At 38.8% G+C, this 20,658-nt stretch overlaps 1 protein-coding gene across 6 annotated transcripts in view; it reads right to left on the bottom strand.

Annotated features, from left to right (window-relative positions):
* The window catches only part of GRM5 (glutamate metabotropic receptor 5), a 457,668-nt gene that overhangs the window by 48,899 nt on the left and 388,111 nt on the right, over nt 1-20,658 (bottom strand). For all 6 annotated transcript variants that reach the window (XR_012497441.2, XR_012497444.2, XR_012497443.2 and 3 more), the window contains exon 8: nt 10,971-11,910. Coding sequence is in view for 2 of the 6 variants with exons in the window: in XM_074335624.2 (XP_074191725.1) it covers nt 10,971-11,910 (940 nt within the window). In the remaining 4 variants the exon portion in view is untranslated. The remainder of the gene's footprint in view (nt 1-10,970; nt 11,911-20,658) is intronic.

Here is a 20,658-nt window from a genome sequence, read left to right as displayed (position 1 = left end):
TTTTATGTGGCAGAAATACATTCACAGTGACCTTGTTTATGAACAACAGTAACAAAATGAGATACATGGTTGAGAAAATGAATCTGTCAGAAAGGCAATATCAGAATGGAAAAGTGCTTTGAAGAGATATAGACTTGGGTTTGAATTCCAAAGTTTGGTTCTACCACTTATTAAATAAGCATCAAATAAAGGGCTTTATTACATACCTCAGTTATTATTCTTATCTGGGGATGGAGGTACTACTTCCTTGTTATAAAATATTATGTGAAGATCCAATGAGATTATATATACGAGGTGTGATCAACAAATACGGTGACTGTTTAAATAAAAAAATTACTACAGTAAAAGACACATTGCCATTAATCTCCCTCAAAATACTCCCCCTCACTTCAAACACACCTATCCCATCATTCCTGTCACTGTCTGAAGCAGTTCTGGAGGTCGTCTTTCATGAGTGTCTTTAGTTGTGCTGTCATGGCAGCCTCGATGTCCTGAATCGAATCAAAACGTTTACCTTTCATGGTCGTTTTGATTTTGGGGAAGAGCCAGACGTTGCACGGTGCCAGATCCAGTGACTAAGGTGGACGAGGACACACTGTAATGTTTTTATTTGACAGAAATTGCTGTACCAGAAGCGATGTGTGACATGGCGCATTGTCATGATGGTGGATGAAACCTTTTGTCAATTTCTCAGGCCGTTTTCTACACACAACATTTTTTAAATGCTCTTAAAGACACTCACAAAAAAGGACTTCCAGAACTGCTTCAGAAAGTGGCAAGAACGATGGGATAAGTGTCTTTGAGGCGAAGGGGAGTATTTTGAGGGGGACTAATGGCAATGTGTCTTTTACTGTAATAGATATATATATTTAATTTAAACATTCACCATAGTTTTTCATCATGTCTTGTACATACATATGAAAGTACTTAGCACAGTCTCTATAATAAAATAGTTGCCGGATAAGAGTTTACTGCATAAAGGATGAAGCCAGTCACTAATAATCATTATTGTAATAGCACAAATTAATTTATCTATTCTCTAGCAGAGAGAAAGGGTGAAGACATAAAGTTTTGGTTGGGGATTGGTGGGAGGCATCAAGTTGGTGTTGGGAGGTGGCTATGAGTATAAGGAAATTGAATGTCTAATGGGGGGGGGGGTGGTTACACAGAGAGAAGTGGCTACTGAAAGGAAATCCAGGGAGATGGAAGGTGGTGGGCTGACAGATCCTCAGGCTAAACCTCTTCCCTATCAGCTTCCACAGCCTGTTTCCTGTCACCTGTGGACACACATTTTACATGCTATAATTTCCTGCATGCACTATGTTGTTTAATATCTCTTGGCTCTTGTTACTGTTTTCCCCAGAACACAGTTATCCACCCATGGTTTTGACCTAGCTCACTTCATAATCCTTTGGGGTCAACCTAGGTGTCACCCTTCCAGTAAGCCTTTGCGGAGCCTCCAGATTGGACAAAATAGCTTTTTTAGTGACCTCTGACTTGTCCGTGCATTCTCTCCTTTATTACTTCACACACGACAAGAGTCAATGATTTGTATGTTTTGTCTTCTCCACCACTCTGTGAGCTGCCCCTAAGGGTAGGTTTTGTGTTTCATTTATCTTTATACTCCTAGAAATCAGCAGTGTATCCAGTATATAATGATTACTTTAAAAACACTGGTTGGAATTAAATTGGACTGGACCAAGGTGGGGAAAATCAGGATTCCTTGCTATTTCATGAGCTTTTATATGAGATTAGGCATATCAAAAAAAAAAAAAAGATGTAGAATTATACAGGAAAATAGTGCAAATCCTCATAATTCCTAGTTACAATACAATGGTTATTAAGTATAATAAATATTTTAAGTAGCAAAAATTAGTCAGTCAGACTTTTTCCTTACAAACAAAATCTACAATGATATTTAAAAATAGCCACTAAAAAAAATCTCAGGCAGTCTTTAAAGTTCAAATTTTGTATCAGAGGCTTCTGTGTATTCCATTCATGCAGGAAAAAAAAAAGCAAATAAAACCAGGCTCAGTTGAAGGTGTGGCCACATGAAGGAAATATGATGCAATACAGATCCATGGAGCAGTTTTCAGGAAAACTCCTTGGGGGAGTTTCAGGGAAATTCACGGCACACCCATTCAATCCCAGTTTTTCTCAGTTCAGGCTACAGTATAGTAAGAGCCAGAATGGGGAACACCGTTTAATGTTTACCTGCATGGGCTCCGAAAACAGCCTGATTTTTATAATCTGCCCCTTCTACTTATTCTCTGTATGGGCTTGATCCAGTAAATTAGCCTCCGCTTTTGTCTCAGTTTCCTCATATGTAAAATGAGGACTGTTTTGAGGACTAAAATAATTAATATGTAAGTGGCTTAGAGAAGTGCCAGGCCCATAGCAAGTGCTCAATAAATATAATTAGTTATTCACTATACTCAGTCCTTGAACGTTCCCTGGCAGATGCCAATGTAGCTCAAATATCATCATCCATCCATCTATCCATCCATCCATCCATCCATCCATCCATCCATCCATCCATCCATCCATTCATCCACCCACCCACCCATTATTTACTTAACGAACATTTCTGAGTGTTCACTACGTGCCTGACAGGAAGCTATGTGCCAGGGACACAGAAAATGAATAAGACATGGTCTCTGTGCTTAATAAGTTCACAGTATGGTGTGCGTGAGTGTGTGTATATGCATGCATGTGTGTAAGGGAACCTTACACATAAACAGGTAACTGTACCACAGGATGATAAATGCTCTATAGGGAGGAGCACAGGGTTCATTTGGATCATAAGGAGGGGGATCTAATGAAGTCGGAGAGGTGAGAACAGGCTTTCCAGGAGAAGGGAAGATGAGTATGAGTTGGCCAAGTGAGACTTGAAGGTGGATGGGGCAGGTGTATTTTATACCAAAACAGATGCCTTCATAGAGGCCTAAGAGCAAGAAAATTGTGAGTGGGTCAATATGGAAAGTCAGGAAGTGACTAAATGCCAAGCTGGCCATAGGGGAAGGATTCATACCACCATGGGCCTTTCATGCCAGGCAAAGAAAGTTTGGCTCTATCCTATCCTAGCCAGCTGAGAACCCCGAAGACGTCTAAGCGGGGATTAAAGTATTTACATAGTTTCTCTTGTTTGAACTGGTTCCTGTGGAAGGTTTTTCTAATTCCCAACATGTAGAATTTACTGTTTCTACTTTTAGACCCCTCTGTTGCTCTGTAGACCCCCGCCATGGTACTGTATTACTTTATCGAGCTTATCTGTTTCCAGTTCTGTTTTGGGACACTGAGAGCTCCTCAAAGACTGTTTTGTAGTTATCATTAGATCCCCATGATCTTGGGGATTGTCATTATCAGATAAAATCTGGGCAATCAAGTCAACGAAGTGAGTGAGTCGTCTTCTCATTGTGATGGTAGTGTGATCCCTAAGAGCTGCTGCCCACTGGATTCATAATCCATCTACCACTCAGTGTTGCAATATGTCAGACGCTGTGCTAAACATCAAGGGAGATATGAATACTTTACAACAGTATTAGATAGTCATGTCTATCTAATATATATGTGTAGAGGTTATATATATATATATATATATATATATATATATATATATATATTAGATAGACATGACTAATATATATAATATATATATATATATATATATATATATATATATAACCTCTACATCCCCAGGGCTGAGCACAGTGCCTGGCAATGCTCAGTTCTCAGTAAATACTTGTGAATAAATAATAAATGAAGAACATGTGAGGAATGTGTACTAAATGTATGCTATACAAAATAAATGTTCTGAGTCCAGATGAGGGAAAGTTGGTGAGATGGCTTAATCTGTTAGGGTTTCATAAAGAACCTGGGGCTTGGAAGGTAGAAAGCATCTGGAGAGACAGCAGGAATAGGCAGAAAATTCTAAGGAGGGAGAAATAGCATGAACATCACTTCACACAGGCTAATAACCCCTTAATGAAATCTAAACAATTGGAAATTGTCAAAGCTCTGATAATAATTGGGTTATATTGGAATTCACACAAGAGAACCAATTTTCCAGGTAAATTGTAATTTGGGCAATGGTTGTGAAAGGACTAGCAGTTGCTTCAGCAGACAGCCTAAGTGGGCCCTCATAACATGTTAATTAAAGCAAAGTTAATTAGTTAATTAAAACAAAAGTGGCAAATGGTAGTTTCAAAAATTAAGGTGGAAGCACCATTAATGTTTCTGCCACTAGATTCCCCAGAGAGGGCTTTACCTTCTGAGAAAATGTATGATCGAGAGCTAAGATGTGTGATCAAACAATACAGGGAGTGTTTAAATGGGAAAAAAAAATTACAATAAAAGACACATTACCATTAATCCCCCTCAAAATACTCCCACTCACTTCAAACACCCTTATCCCATCATTCTTGCCACTATCTGAAGCAGTTCTGGAAGTCCTCTTTCGTGAGTATCTTTAGTTGTGCTGTCATGTCTTCCTCGATGTCCTGAATCATTTTGACTTTGGGGAAGAGCCAGAAGTCACATGGCACTAGATCCAGTGAATAAAGTGAATGAGGACACACCACAATGTGTTTATTTGACAGACACTGCCACATAGCAGAAACAATGTGTGACAAGGAGTGTTGTCATGATGGAGAATGATTTATGGCACACTTCAAAACATACCTACTCTCAACCGTAGCTCACACCCCACTGACTGCACAGAACAAGTTGAAACTTGTCACACACTGTTACTAACATGCTGCTTCGCATATAGAAGATCTGCTTTCCATTGGATTGCACTTGGCAGCAGCATTCACCATATTTTTTTATCACAATGGAAGGGTTCTGTGTCACACATTGCTTCTGTTATGGTTTGCTCAAAAAGACGCATTGGGTCTTATGCTCAGGGGATGTCATCCTGAAAAATCATGCGAGGCCTTATTTTCTGGTTAGGTCTTATTTTTGGGGAAATGCGGTAGTAACAGTGGGACGTAGTTACCAGCCCTGAAGTGAAGGAGCAAGGGGAGGGAGCAGTGACCTTACAGAGACCCAGGGATAGCGAGGGCTGTGGAAAGAGGACAGGAGTCTTGGGAAAGGATGCAGCCAGTTCACAATAACCCCGCAGAAAGGGAGTCCACCACCAGAGGAACAAATAACCTGACCTCACTCTCCTCCCTCCCTCCACCTTCTCGCTAGTGTCTCCCACTGCCTTAATCCTATTGCATCCAAAGGCAAAGGAGCCCACTGCTGCAGTCCACATATCTTGTCTCCCAGGGCACTGGGTGGATAAAGAAGAGATGGTTGTGGATCTGCAGTGGCAAATGGAAGGGACAGTCCCCTAAAGGAATGTGTCTTTATTCTAATGGCAATGAAAGTTTCCAGCCTTAGAATCCTTTCCCTTATACCAACTACAGACACTGACAAAAGAGGTCTTCCAGAACAGCTTCAGAAAGTGGCAAGAACTATGGGATAAGTGTGTTTGAAGTGGGGGGGGGGGGGGTTGAGGGAGACTAACGGAAATGTGTCTTTTACTGTAATACATTTTTTTAAAACATTCACTGTAATTTTTTAGCACACCTCGTATATAGGCCTCTGTCATGAATTTAGAAATGAAAAGCTCACTGCATCTTAGAACCTCAGCACCATGATCCTGGAAATTCTTACTCTTGTAGAGCCAGAACTTTAGACTCGTCACGTTCAATGCTTTATTTAGGTCAGAACTGGTTTTGTGTTCATTTGTCAATTTGCAACTGAAGTGAAGGCCTTAAATAGAAGCCTGGCATTATTTGCTTGACAGTGATTTGATGCTTCACTGTGTTGTGCTAGAAATCAGTGTTTAGAACCAAAATGTTAATCACAGGGACCTCTATACATTGACGGCATAAATAGTACGTTTCTCTATAAAAAAAATCTATAGTGACTCACTCTCTTTTAAATAAAAATCTCCCCTTGCTATTTCAGTGAACTGAATGACTGACTCTGGGTACTTTTCTTTTTGTGTTCTAGGTTGAGCTTCTTTAAGTTTCCAGAAAACTGCTAGCTCTATTAGAAGTAGCTCTATTCTTCCCTTAGGTGTTCAGAAAACAAAAGTGATCTCTCTCCATGACCGGAAGTTGAAATTGCCTCTTTCTGGTACCCTTCTAATTGATGATATGATTTACTCTTCTGACCTCAGAAACATGTCTTCTTTTTTGACTGTGATGGTGTTTTGTAAAGTGAGTCCCCTTTGTGCCCTGTTTCCCCGAAAATAAGACCTAGCCAGACGATCAGCTCTAATGTGTCTTGTGGAGCAAAAATTAATATAAGACCCAGTATTACATTATGTTATGTTATATTATATTATATTATATTATGTTATATTATATTATATTATATTATATTATATTATATTATATTAATTGCATTATATTATATTAAAGACCCAGTCTTATATTATAGTGAAAAGACCGGGTCTTGTATTAATTTTTGCTCCAAAAGACACACTAGAGCTGATTGTCCGACTGGGTCTTATTTTTGGTGAAATACAGTAGTATCAATTCTCCAGAATGTCAAGAGAGTTACTTGAAAAAATAGTCCTGTGTTCAAAAAGTTTGAGGAAAGATTGAAAAAAATGAACAGAGGAATGATTGTCTTTTATACTGCAAGACTTCTCAGTGTTTATCTCCAATAAAAGGATAGAGTAGTCAGAGTTTTTTCAAACTTGTTTGACAAAATAACTTTTTTTTTCATGGAGCAATTTGGAGACTAGCTTTCTGAAGAATACATTCTTGGAAATACTTAGCTCAAATCGCCCAAAGTTAAGATCTGATTTAAAAACTGCTTTATAACGTACTAGTCATGAGACTATGGGCAAGTCTAACCATGCTGCATCTCAAATTCTATCTCTGAAAAATGGGAATGATTATTGCTTCCACCTTCAGTATTCTGTGACCACTAGACAATTCTATTACTATTACCATGACTACTGCTAGGCACTGCCGCTTTCCACGGTAGACACTATTTATTGGTTTATCCAATACGCACTTGACACCACCCCTTTCTGCCTTCTGGTTTCCATTATGCACATTACAAAAGCTAAATGCACACTTTCTTATACTCATGCAGCTAGGGATAGCTATATGAGACAATTTTGGCGAATGAGACACAAAGGCAATCTTTATGGGACTCTGAGAAGACTTTTGCTGTCCCTAATAAAATGACACAATGTATGGAGCCATGACAGCCATGACTAACCATTAATAAAAGGTGTCCAGAGTGGCAGAGATGTTAGCTATGGCATCCCTGAGCTTTGGGAGGATACCAAGAGCAGTCTACCTGCATATTTCTTGTGACGTGAGGAAAATTAAACCCAAGCAAATCATAAAGGCGTCTGAAAATCAGGCTTAATCTTACTTGCAGCTAACACATTTCTAAAAATTTTATCTACTACTTATTGAGTGCTTCCTGTATGCTGATACTAAGCATTTCACATGTATCACTTCATTTACTACTCACAACAGGGTTTATTTAATTTGCCATTTTGCAGTGGAGGAAATGGACTGAAGGACCTTGTTCAAATTTACACAGCACTCCAATCCCAATAGATGGGCTCATTGGCATATTACAGAATTCAAGCTGGAGAAGCATAACTAATGGAGGTAATTTAGAATAAAACGTGAAAGTGTTAGAAGCACCCAATTTCTTTTTCAGCCAGTATCTAAGCCCCAGTGTGACAGGCAATATGATACACACTGGTCTTTATAAAACCATAAACTAAAAAGGGAGGGAAGTCCATACATAACCAGTTATGTCCGACAATGGGATAAATACTATGTCAGTGTTCTGATCACCGTGATTTGGGATCACAGAGAAGAAGTACTTAATTTGAGAACTCATGGGAGGCATAAAGGAAAGGCATTTTAGTTTGGATCAAATTTATTTCTTAGGATGGTTGCTTAAAAGAGGGAGCAGGTATGGTATCTAAGTGATGCAAGGGTATTAGTTTTCTCTGGCCTTTCTTCTCCATAGCAAAAGCAGGTTCCAGCCTGAATATCCTGGCTTATGGCATAACAGAAATCTCTCCATGACCTGACTATAGCCTGCCTCAGCTATAACTACATGATCACATAGACAGACCTGGATTTGTCAAGATTGCATATAGAAAACACAACCATTGCCAAAGATCCCTCCTTACTTCCTTTGATAGTCAAATATTCAAATGTACTGACTACAAAATTCAGTCATCAAGACATACGTTCCCTTGTAGGGACACCAAGTTAAAATATTGCCAAAAATCTTGAGCATTTCTGTTTTCTATTGGCACAATCAGTAAATTTTATTGTTTATATTGCCCTTTGATTTACTCAAGTAAAAACAACATAGTTGAAAATAGTAATCTAACGTTACTAGTGGAACATTAGAATTATAGCAAAATATGAGATGAACGGATGGGATTAATGACCTGATTCTTTAGCAGAAACAGGAGTGCAGGGGATATTGGTAATACAGACCACTATAGGCTTCATTTTATAAAAGTAGAACCACTAGAGGGTGGTAGTATGCACACTTGCAGATAAGAAAAAAATCCCTACCACATCACTACCTTCCCAAATCCATTCGTTCAACAAATATACAAATGATCACTGAGTGTCTTCTGTTTGCCAAGCACCCTTCTTGGTACTTTCAGGCACTGGAGGCACAGTGATGAGAAACATACACAAGGCCCTCAATCTCAAGGAGATTACCCTGCTTAAATTGGGACAAAGGGTATCCTCTACAGTTTGTCAAGGAGTTGAATAATGCGAAGACGGGGGTGCCTTGGAAAGCCCAGCCTGTATAATCCATATGTTTATAGATCTGTACTGCCTTTTATGAGGCTTTCTTTGCTATTAAGATCATCCTGGTTGCATATCTGACAGATTTTCAGATGTGGAAGAAGACTGACAATTGTTAACGTGGTTAATAACAAACACTTAATAAGTGTTTACTATATGGCATACATTTTACACGTATTAACTAATTTACTCTCACAACCACCGGATGAAGTATGTATTTAATTATCTCTATTCATCAGAGGAGGAAATCAAGGCAGAGAAAAGTTAAGTGATTTGCCTAGAGTTACACACCTAGTAAGTGACGCTGCCAGGATTCAATCCCAGTGCTGTTGGCCTCTGCACACTGCTACCTTCAATAAAGCATTTACTGTGTGCCTGGACTTTACCCATATTATTTCTTTCACTCTTTACAATCCTATGAGGTAGGTGATATGATCTCAATTTGGAAGAAAGTAAGGCTCAAAGAGAGGAGATGGCAGTGCCAGTGTTCAAACTCAGGAGAACCTGGCCACAAAGCCAGTACTCTTCACCATCGCTGCATGCTGTCTCTCTCAGGAGCTGGCCCAACTGAGTTTTTGGGGAGCTTAGGCCAAACTCACAGTTCTGTTCCTCCAGCAACCTGTTTGTTTTATCTATCAGCATGCCAAGTAAAATTTAATTTACAGAAAGAGTTGAAAGAAAGGCTAATAAAGTAAATTTGAAAAAATAAATTTCCTTAGACAAAATAAAAGGCTCATCTTGCAGAAATTTCCAATAAAGAATGTTTTAAAGAGGAGTCAGGAAGGCAGATGGAAAATACGCCAGCATGTTGGAGATATGGAAGGCCTTCTGTGTATACACCATGACACCTCCAGGATTTACTGAAGAAGTCGAAGATATGGTTGTTTTCCCTGAGGTTTACAATTTAGTTGACTATCTGGCACAAAGTCCATGAAAAGAGATGAGAGGCATACAGGAATTAGAAAAGAATTGAAAGTGGCAAGGCTACAAGGTGATAATGCAAACGAATTGGGCCATGTCGATAAACTCCAAGTATTTTGTGAGTTCTTTTCAACCCTCAGCAGAGAAAGTATGTTCACCGTCACCATCATTCAGTTTTTGAAGAATTAGAGCTGATAGAAAAATAAGACTTTTCATGCAGGCTAAATAATGGTGTAAGAGAGTTGTTTAAGTAATATTATTTAGCTATTTATCTTCCATTCGAAAGATATTTATCTTCCATTTATTTAGCAGATTATGTCCTGACTAGCTCTTTTGCTATGTACTTCTTAAAGAGAGGAGATCCTTATTCCCAATTCTACCACCTTTGTAGCCTTTTTAATACCTCCAAATTTGTTCCCAAGCCATTGATAAGATGATCTCATTGCCTTTTGAAGTACCTTAAGGAGCATTTATCACATAAGGAAGTCTCTCATGGGTGGGGGTGGGGAGGGCGGGAATCATTGGCTGCTGGATTCAGATTCTTTTCAGATGGAAACTGCCCAATAACTACTCCTGTGATACTGAACTTGATGGGGTGGGATGTGCAACAGGGAAAATGGGAACCTGGCTGTTGTTTAGGAAGATGATATGCAAAGCCATTTTGTTTTGTTCCTTTCAGCTACTTAGACATTTCTCTGAGTTCAAGTTGTCCATTAAGGACTAAGATATACTTTCTACATTTCTCTATGGGATGGGCCATCAAGGGCTCTTGTGGGCTTGAAAAAGGTTCAGGCACATGCAAGTGCAGTCAGATGCATAATGCTCTTGGTATTTTGCTCTCATCTGGACCTTTGTTAGCACTAATTTTCTCTACTCTTTTCTGGTGAATTAGAATTTAGTCCACAATGTATCTCTGTCCTCTCAGGACCTGGAAGGGCCTTACCTTGGCTCTGACTTAGCTGTGCTCTCCCTACCCTCCTGACCTCACTTCCCTTTCGCTGTAACTCTGCTTTATCAGCGACCTCAACTTCTTTGTCTCTGGCCTAATAAGGCACTGGGTCCACATGCAATTAACCCCACAACAAGCCCTCCGTGAAAATGCCCAAAGCTTCTTGCTCAGCACCCTGCCTCCCGTAGTCTCATTCACTCAGATGCTTTCCATTTAAAAGAGAGCCAGGAAGCACATGGCACTGCCTCAGCAATAGGGACCAGTGCCCACGGTGCCCCCACGGCTTTTACCTTAGGGTTTCCCCAGAGGAGCCTCTCCTCTTCCATAGGTTGACTAGGCTGCTGGATCTGCTGGCGGCGGAGGATGACTTGCCGTCCCCCACGTGCATGCGCACCACGGTGGATGTGGTGAAGGCGCTGCGGACGTTCCTCTCGGGTTTGGCCAGGATGATGTACACCTTCGGCACAAACATGCAGCCCAGAGCCACGGTGGCGCTCAGGCTGACTGAGAAGCACATGGTGATGATTTTGTAGTTGCTGCCAAAGTAGATGGGCACAAAGGCCAGCCATATAATGCAGGTGGTGTACATGGTGAAGGCGATATACTTGGCCTCATTGAAGTTAGCTGGGACGTTTCTGGTCTTGAAAGCATAGAAGGTACAGCTCAAAATGAGCAATCCATTGTATCCAAGAGGAGTGACCACTCCGAGGTTGGTGGTATTGCAAATCAGGTAGACTTCCCGAATGCTTGGATAGTCGTGCATTATATCGGGAGGCTCCATTATAAAGAGGGCGACGATGATGCCCAACTGGATGCATATGAGAATGAAAGCAATCACTAGCTGGGCACAGGCACTCATGAATCGGGGCTTTTTGGTACAGATCTTCTTCTTGCTGCCAGCCAGGATCCTCGCAATCCGGTTGGTCTTGGTTACAAGGGCTGAATAGCTCATGGCTGGAGAGAGACCAATGCCGATTCTCTGAAGGTAGCAATAAATCTGTTGGGGCTTTGCAATGAGGCAGAAGGTGCATAAGTAGCCCAGGCAGATGCCAGCAAGGATAATGTAGCAGAGTTCCCTGCTGGACGACTTGACTACTGGTGTATCACGGTAAATGATGAAGACCGCGGTAACAAACAGGGTGGCCAGCAGGCCCAGGCAGGCAAACACCACAGCTGCAATGGGCTCAGGGTCACCCCAGCGAAGATACTCTACTGGAATCAAATCACAACCTGAAGACACACAGACACATATTGAAAAAGAAGGAAGAAACGTTTATTTGGGTCACTTATGCCTAAGGTACAAGCAGCTGCTTATGACTCTTGCTTTGTCTCCAATCTACCTTTCTAATTTCATACTACTCATTTCTTTATATATTCATTCATAAAATAGTTATCTTTATATTATCAATGCATACCCTGTGATAGGATCTGTTCTAGTTTCTGAAAACAAACTGATTAAGAACATATTTCCTACACTCATAAAATATACTCAGGGGTGGGGTGGGAGGCTTCTAAAGAATCACAACTATAATAAGGGTGGTGAAAAGTATAACAGATCCTGACCCAGTCTGTGGGAGAAAGAAAGGCTTCCTTCAACAGGAATTAGCAATTGGAAGTATTGGTTTGGCTGCGTTTGGGGATTGAGTAGATTTGGCAAACAGAGATTAATTGGAAGGAAAGAGCTAGGGGGCACTGAAGGCAAGAAAGGAAGCCACTGACAACAGTGTGATGAGTGGCATAAGACAAGGCAGGGTGGTAGGCAGGAGGGGGTCTTACAGGGCAGAGAGTCCTAGATCAATAGGAAGTCATTTGCGAGATCTATGTAGAACTGAGGAAATGATAGGGTCTGATTTGTGTGTGTGTTTTAAACATTCCTTTGGTTGCTGTGTGGATTTTGGATGAGATAAAGGTGTGGGCAGATTTGAGAGTTATTGGAAGCAATACAGAGTGCTTAAATGGATGTGGGGGTATGTGAAAGGTAAAGTAACCAAGGATGACTAACACTGGGTCCATCTGTTCTGTCCTTGAATTTACTAGAGATAAGTAAGGATTTTCAGAGAATCAGATGCTCCCAATGTTATAGAAGAGAAGACAGTGGTTTTTTTTTTTTGTTTTTTTTTTTTTTTAAAAAAAGGAGTGGGTAGTAGAGGAAAACTGACCCCAAAGGCAAACAGCTGGACTGGATGGGAAGTGCCAATACTCTGCAAATTATTCTCTACTCATGGCTTGCAAGTTTGCAAGTTTTTTTTTTTGTTTTGTTTTTTTTTAATATCACTTGATTACACAGCAGAAAAGTGACAAATTTGGCATCATTTATGTGTCTTCTTTTAAAATGTTTTTTGGGACAGTGTTTCTCAAACTTGGTTGTGCACTGGAATCCCTCCAGATATTTTAGGAAAATACTGTGGCCTGGGTCTCACTGACAGAAGTTCTGATTTAATTGGCCTGGGCATCAGGATTTAAAAAAAATACTCTAAGTGCTTCTAAATGTACAGCTGAAGTTGAGAACCACTGCTCTAGATGGATCATTCCTGTCAGTTAGACTTTTTAAAAAAATAGAATTGAGATAGCTTTATTGAGTTTGTAGGAAAGGTGTTAAGTAATCTGGAGCATTGAACATTTGAGGAATGTGGTAGAGATTACTAATTGCTTGCAAATATTTATCCTCCCCTTTATCCTCAGCAACAGATCTCCAATTACATTTGAGGTAGTAAAGGATATAGCTAAAACATTACATTTTCCAGCAGCCTTTGTAGTGAGATTTGCCATGTGACTAGGTTTTGGCCAATAAGATATAAGCACAGAATTTCTGAAAGGAAAATGACTCATCTTGAAGAGACCTGCTTTTTCCTTCTGTTGCCTGGAATATAAACATGATGGCTAGAGCTCTAGCAGTTATCTTACACTATAAGGTAACTTTCAGAGAGCATGTTCTGGGTCTTGGAAGAGAAAAAAGAGAGAGCTCGAGTCCCTATTAATCATGGAACCACTGACTAGCTCTGGACTATGGACATTACATTTCCCTTGTTTAATCTTTGTTCCTTTTTTTTCCTGATATATGCAGCCAAAACAAATTCTAGTTGATACAGGTATAAGGTTTTCCTATTAACTTCCCATATCTCATGATTAAGAATGTTGAAGTAAGTGGCTTTGAATATCAATGATTACTGGGAAGTTAGGAAGGCAAAACAAATAATGATATCAAAACATTCTTGTCCTTCAAAGTACCTCTAAGGACAGCTCTGTTGTAAAAAGGAAAGGAAATATTCTTTCTTCTTATTTCTGCCTTGCCATTCTCTTTCTTCAAGATCTCAGGTTTCACAGAGTACAATTATTATTATAGGTAAATTCATTATGGGTTTAATAGGATTTGTGAGTTAGCCTAGGATCTTCAGCATACCTTACAAAATTGTTTATTTGGAAAATGTATCCTTATTTTAAAAACCTGTGCATTTAATATTGAAACAAAGTGCTTTTAACGTGTAGCTAGCCCAGACTAAATATAAGACAGTCATTTTACATTAAGTCATTAATTATAAATAAATGCATATCTCATTGCTAATGAATATACCTATATCTATATTTTTAGGCATCTGTGTTCACATGTGCTGCTTATATGTTGGAATTCAACCTCTGAGACATTAGTATACCACAGGGTTTTTGTTCATATGTACAAATTTGTTCGTTGTAGAGATAATTTTACAACAGGAAAAGAGGGATTAGTCATTCCTGTTTTACTTCTTCCATAACAATTTATTTATAACACTGATAAGAAAATAAGATTTATTATCTACTGTAGTTAATTGTATAGGGGCCTGTTTCCTGAGTTGGTCATGAGTTACTAATATTCTTAGTAACTTACTGATACAGGAAACATGTTATGTGGTACCTGAAGTAGGAGTCCTTTCATTAGCTAAAGAAAATCAACTGAAAAAAATGTATTTACTTTAAGGGCTGTCATTTTACTTCCCCCCTGCACCCCCACCGCCAGTCTGCTAAATCCTAATTGCTTTTCTTGAAATGTAATTAACACCCTAATGACTAAATGTTTTGCATATGATAACATTCACCACTATTTTTATGTTAAATATTTTCTTCAACGCTTCATGTGCAATTCATTAACATCATGTGTGCAACTAAAGAAAAGCCCATTAATATGTGTTGGAAGAAATGTACATAAAGCATGTCTCTAACGTGATGTGATTATTTTCACCAATTTACCAGAATTTATACATTCAAGTGAATTTTTTTTTTCATTTAATGTGAACCACTCAGAAGGTTTCATGTTTAGTTTAATGATGCTGACATTGCACAAAGTACTTTTGTAACTATTTTCTTGGAATAGGGATTCTGATTAGAGTGTTATAATCACTGAATCTTATAATTGGATAAGATCGTAGAGTTTCCAAAAACGGATGTGCATCACAACCATTTGGAGAGCCTCCAAGAGTGCAATTCAAGGGTCTAAATTCAGGAGATCGTGAATCAGTACTTTTGGGTGGGACAAAGGAATCTCATTTTGAATAAGCAAGCTCAATGACAACATAACTGATCCTTGGTCCTTGGCTGTCATCTCAGCCTTAGAGATTATTAGGTTGACTTCTCATCCAGTGTGTGAATATCTTATATAATAATGCCAGCATTGATCACCCTAACTCTACTTCAGGCTTTCCATGAACTACTATGTCTCAAGATCAGGACTAGTGGCCGGGGAAGATAGATTATAAAGGAAGGAGGTCAGGCTGACAGACGGAGACTGGAGGTAAATAAACTGGTCAAAATGGCTATGACAAGCAGATAGTCAAGGATGATAGTGCAAAAACTGAAAGTCACTGTACTGAAGTAAACATTCAGCTGGTAAAGACATTTTAGAGCTAGGATTAAAAGAAATTATGAGGTACGCAGAAGAATCATGAGAGAGGCTTCTAACTACATTGATGGCCATGCTATTAACTGATATAAGGTTGTAGGAAGAAAAGGGTCACATATTATAGAAGTGATATCTAGTTCCAGGTTGAAGGCATTGTGTTTGAAGTGTCTATGATCTACTGAGCTGATGGAAGCAGAAGCTTAGAAGAGATATCAGGGTGGAAGTTATAGCTTTAGGAACCATCTATTTACAGAAGGAAATAAGAGACACGGAATGAATGCAATCAGTGAGGAAATTCATAGATGCAGATGAGAGCAGAGCCTTGAGGTCTGGTGTAACACCAACATTAAGGAATGGTAGAGGAAGAAGGTATGTCAGGGAAGACCTAAAACAGAGCAGCTGGAAGGAAGGAAGTGTGTCAGAAGGCAAAGGAAAGTGTTTGACTGCATGGCCTACCATATCCCCATCTAACAATATTACTTCAGTTTTTCTTTTTTCGTTCTTTCTTTCTTCTTCTTTATTTCTTTGAAACCCTTACCCAAAGAATTTGCACAAAGCTTTGATCTTCAAGTTTACAGGTATCTCTCTGGTGGTATATAATTCTCTTATATTCCCCCCACACCTCATTACTATTATTAGATCTATTTATTTTGAACAAGGGATAGTATCCTTCCATTGCTGTATTTCTCCCATGGAAAATGTTCCACCCAATCTCAGTATCTTGAGATAATGCTAACCCTATTATAATAAAAATTCAAATTCTCATTGATTACTACCCCTACTATGTTAGTATTATTGGTTAATAATCATCTTAATGCCCTGTTATTCTTCCTAATTCTCTTCTTCTGTGAATTTGTGAGCATTTTCTCCATTTAATGGTTTTCTTTTCTCTATCCCCATTTCATCCTTTGTCAATGGTAAGTTAGTGGAAGCACAGTAAGTTACTATATCCCAAAAGGGCATGTAGAAGTTAATTAAGAATGCATGGTATATATATATTTACAGTTTTATTATAAATTTAATCAAATTAGTACATTATATTTTAGATGAAAGATCTTGATCCTGTCAGTGAAGTTCCCTCCTAGCAAGCATATCGGTTTTTTCAGAAGATGTACATCATCCCATTGCTTTCTAGAAATACAGATGAGCCGTAGATTAGAAAAACACAGCCTGTTTTTTGATAACATCTATTTAGGTAGCTATCCATTTCTCACTTTTCTCTCCTTTCACACTTGACCCATATTCTGTGGTTCTCTAATATAATCCATCCTTTCATTTGTTGAAGTAAAATATATATTGAAAATATAATGTTTTTTTAAAGGGTCAGTGAGCTGCCAAAACTGTGTTATCCACATTCATTCTGTGACTCTATCAATGTGCTTCTGACATATCTAATGGGAGAATGGATGTTCTACTGATGACCTGAACACCTGAAAATTATGTGACTGCTCAGCAGTAACCAGTACCCATGCTTACTGTTTGGGCATTAGTCTTACAGGGTTAATATTCCTGTAGTTAATAGTCACAGACTATTGCATTTTCAAACCTGGTTCCAAGTGCTGTTCAGACAGAAGGAATGGGAAGTTAAAGATCCTGGGACAGATGTCTGATATTCCATAAGACAGGCTGGGCCGGAACTCCTTATAAGCTCCATTATTCCTGGTATATTTTTGGTGGAAAAGAAGTTGCTGTTGAGAATCATGTGTCCTCAGCTTCCGATTAGGCCACTTCAGGTATACAAAACCGAGATGGGGCTGTTGTGGGACTATCCTTTGACACATGAGCAATAGTTGTGCCCAGAGTACAAGGAGCTGACTGGTGACTAAGAGCATCATGCTTGCTTTCAGTCTGTTCCACCCACAGGCCACTTGAATGCCTTTCCTCCTCTCTTTACCCTCTGGATTTGGGTCTCTAGGATGTGGGTCAGAGATATCACAGGAAGGCAGACTCAGAATTTTTTCTGCATTATCCATATCCCTGATCCTTTAATATTTTCTCTTCACTTAGCCTAAGCTAAAGTTTTTAATCACTTCCATAGTTCAGAAGAATTGGAAGTGGTGTGTGTGTGTGTGTGTGTGTGTGTGTGTGTGTGAGAGAGAGAGAGAGAGAGAAAGAGAGAGAGCGAGAGAGCGAGAGAGCGAGAGAGCGAGAGAGAGAGAGAGAGAGAGAGAGAGAGAGAGGCTGAAATTATATTGTTAAGGTCTGTCATCCCTGTTTGACTCTAAGCATCCTGATTTTAAGAACTTTGTCTCTTTCGCTCACAAATGGATCCCTAGTACTGAGCCAGTGTCTCACTCATATGGTTAGCATAAGCAATTTACAAATTAATATATTTATTATATAACTAAAGTATACAATACTCATCTGGTATATGGATCAAGTCATTCTCAACAAAACTTTTTGTTGCCTTTACGAAGTCTCATGTTACAGAACTGTTATGTACTGTTATAGACAGAGGGCTAAATCAGTGCATTACATCTAAATTTTAGTTAAGATTCTGGTAACCAAGAGACGGCACATCTAAATAAGACCTCGAAGGCTTACTTCTGCCTAGGGGTGTGCCATGTTCACATTAGAAATATTTCTGGTACTGACTAGGAATTGATAAATGTTTTATGAATGGCTGGTTAATCTAATTCTGAATCATTCATTGAATCTGGGAAGTTTCTCTAGAGGAAAGAAGAAGGTAGTAACTAGAAGTTATTTTTTTAACAAGTTCCATCTAACTATAAAGTTCAGATTCACTGTTCCCAAAAAGGCTGTTAATTGCCACATTTTGTACCTTAGGGCAATAAATTTAAAAAAAGTCCCAAGTCCTCTGAAGGGAAGGCATATTGTAGAGTTGATTGATGTTTTACCATTACCTTAGCATGAAAACATACCATGATCATTCCTTCAAATAAAAATTTAGTGTCTGTCCAAATGTTAGGTAAGTTTTATCAGGAACTGCCTCAATTGGAAGCTGCTGTGTTCTGGTCTATGCCAGCATTTTCAAAAAGGAGTAAACTAATATTTACTGAGTGCCGACTATGTGTCCGGTGCTATCCTAGATATGTTAGGTAATCTTCATGATAAACAAATGAGGTAGAAGTCATTAATTGTATTTTACAGAGGGGTGATATGAGGTTTAATATGCTAACATGTTGGGGATGAGCTTAAAACCCTGTGGGAGTTTTGATTGCTTGCGTGCTTGATTGATTGACACTACATCGGGGGAGGCAAACTGATCAAGTGCCCCTCTGAAAGCGGACCTCAGGCTACTTAGTAGGAAAGAGAATCACGAGTAATTAACATTGTCTGCCATGGTCCAGGCGGGGCGAGTGGTAGTGTAAGTATTTGACATTTGTTGTCCTGACATAAATCCATGTTCCCTTTTGAAAATCTCATCGGTTCAAACTCTTCAGCAACATTCTCATTCTGGCCTGTATGCCCTGAAGGTTGTTGGTCAGATACAATGATTGGTAAATTGTTGGTTTTGTGTCCCTGCAGTTCTCAAGTATAGAAAATTTTCTGAATGGACACAAAATACCCACAGGACAAAAGAACAAGGACTGACTGTGGGTCGTTTCCAACATTGCCACTGAGGGGACTCACAGACATCCGTTTATCACTGGACTCAGACTGGTTCCCGCCCCTCAAGGTTTATTACATATTTTTGTTTCAATTCCCTAAATAAAATTCCCTCAGAGAATTTAGCCAACTCAGAGCTATATATATATTTTTATTGTTGTTTAGTTTTGTTCTTTGCTATTGGTTACATTTTATAGGGGAATTTGAAATGGTATGCAAAGATGTACTTCATAACTAAGACATAAAGAATGATTTAATAGTATTGCAGAGTGCTAAGGGGAAGGATTGTCACAGATGCACATTTGTAGGGAACAGCATTGAAAAACAGCACTTCCGGTCATACTGCAGATGAACAAGAGAGGTAAAACACAGCATATGAATTTAAATATTAGGTTGGTGCAAATGTAATCGTGGTTTTTGCAATTATTTTTAACCTTTCAAACCACAATTACGTTTGCACCATCCAATACTAAAATGTGTAGACTGGAATACTTAGCTTCGTTTTTACCTGTTCTGTTCCTTAGCTAACTCCTACGCTTTCATTTTCCAGATCCTCTTTGAGAATGGCTTTCCTGATTCCCTGAGGCTAAATGTCAGGTTCCTCCTATATAGTCTGGTCACATGGCTCCCTGGACCTGTGCCTATCACAGCGCTTGCATGATATATATATATATATATATATATATATATATATATATATATATATATATATATATATATATATATATAAAATATATTATAATATAATCTTATAACGTATACCTTATTATATATATGTATATACATATGATAACACAATTGTTATGCTCATAGTGGGTTTGCTTCTGTGGTTCATGTGGTGGGCTGTGAGCAGTCTGAGAGAAGGAGACTGTTTCTTTGTTTTCTGCTGGTTTTTAGTACCAAGCACATTACTGGCATACAACAGGCAGTTAAGCAGGTTGAATGAATGAATGATTTCATTAAGGAAGAAGAAGACAATTGAGGAATCAGGAGACCATGCGCTTCATTTTCAGCTTGCACACAAATATTTCCTGTGAATATGAGACTTTTGCTTTATCTATTTGTTGTTCAATTTTTCTGTACACAAAATGGAAATAATACAGAATTCTCTTCCTATAATGAGGGCTTTAATCTGGAGAAATCCTTGTAGAAAAATACACATATAAGAAATTAAAGACTGATTACCTGACCTGACAGTGAAGCAATTTCTCGGGACTAAGTCTATAAAATGCTTAAAACTATCTTTGTATTTTACTAGAATAAAACATTAAAGTCATCACTTTAAAACCAATAGACTATCAATGGAATTTTACATATACAATATGAGCTACAATGAGTGACAATTCACTTTTATTTATTTTTGTTAATTTCCTGGCTTGCCAGACTCTTTTCAGGGTCCCTTTTCTCTGGTTTTAGTCAGACTCATAAAATTGTGGTTTTTCTGCAAATAATCTGCATAGTGAAAAGCATTTCGTCTCGTGGCTGGTCTTCCATGCAAATGTTCAATAGCTTTTTGATTTTATGGTTCAGTTTTTGCA

The sequence above is a fragment of the Rhinolophus sinicus genome, chromosome 14 (assembly GCF_057876585.1).
Source record: "Rhinolophus sinicus isolate RSI-liver-muscle chromosome 14, RSI-T2T, whole genome shotgun sequence".
NCBI lineage: Eukaryota > Metazoa > Chordata > Mammalia > Chiroptera > Rhinolophidae > Rhinolophus > Rhinolophus sinicus.
This window is presented reverse-complemented; position numbering and strand designations above follow the sequence as displayed.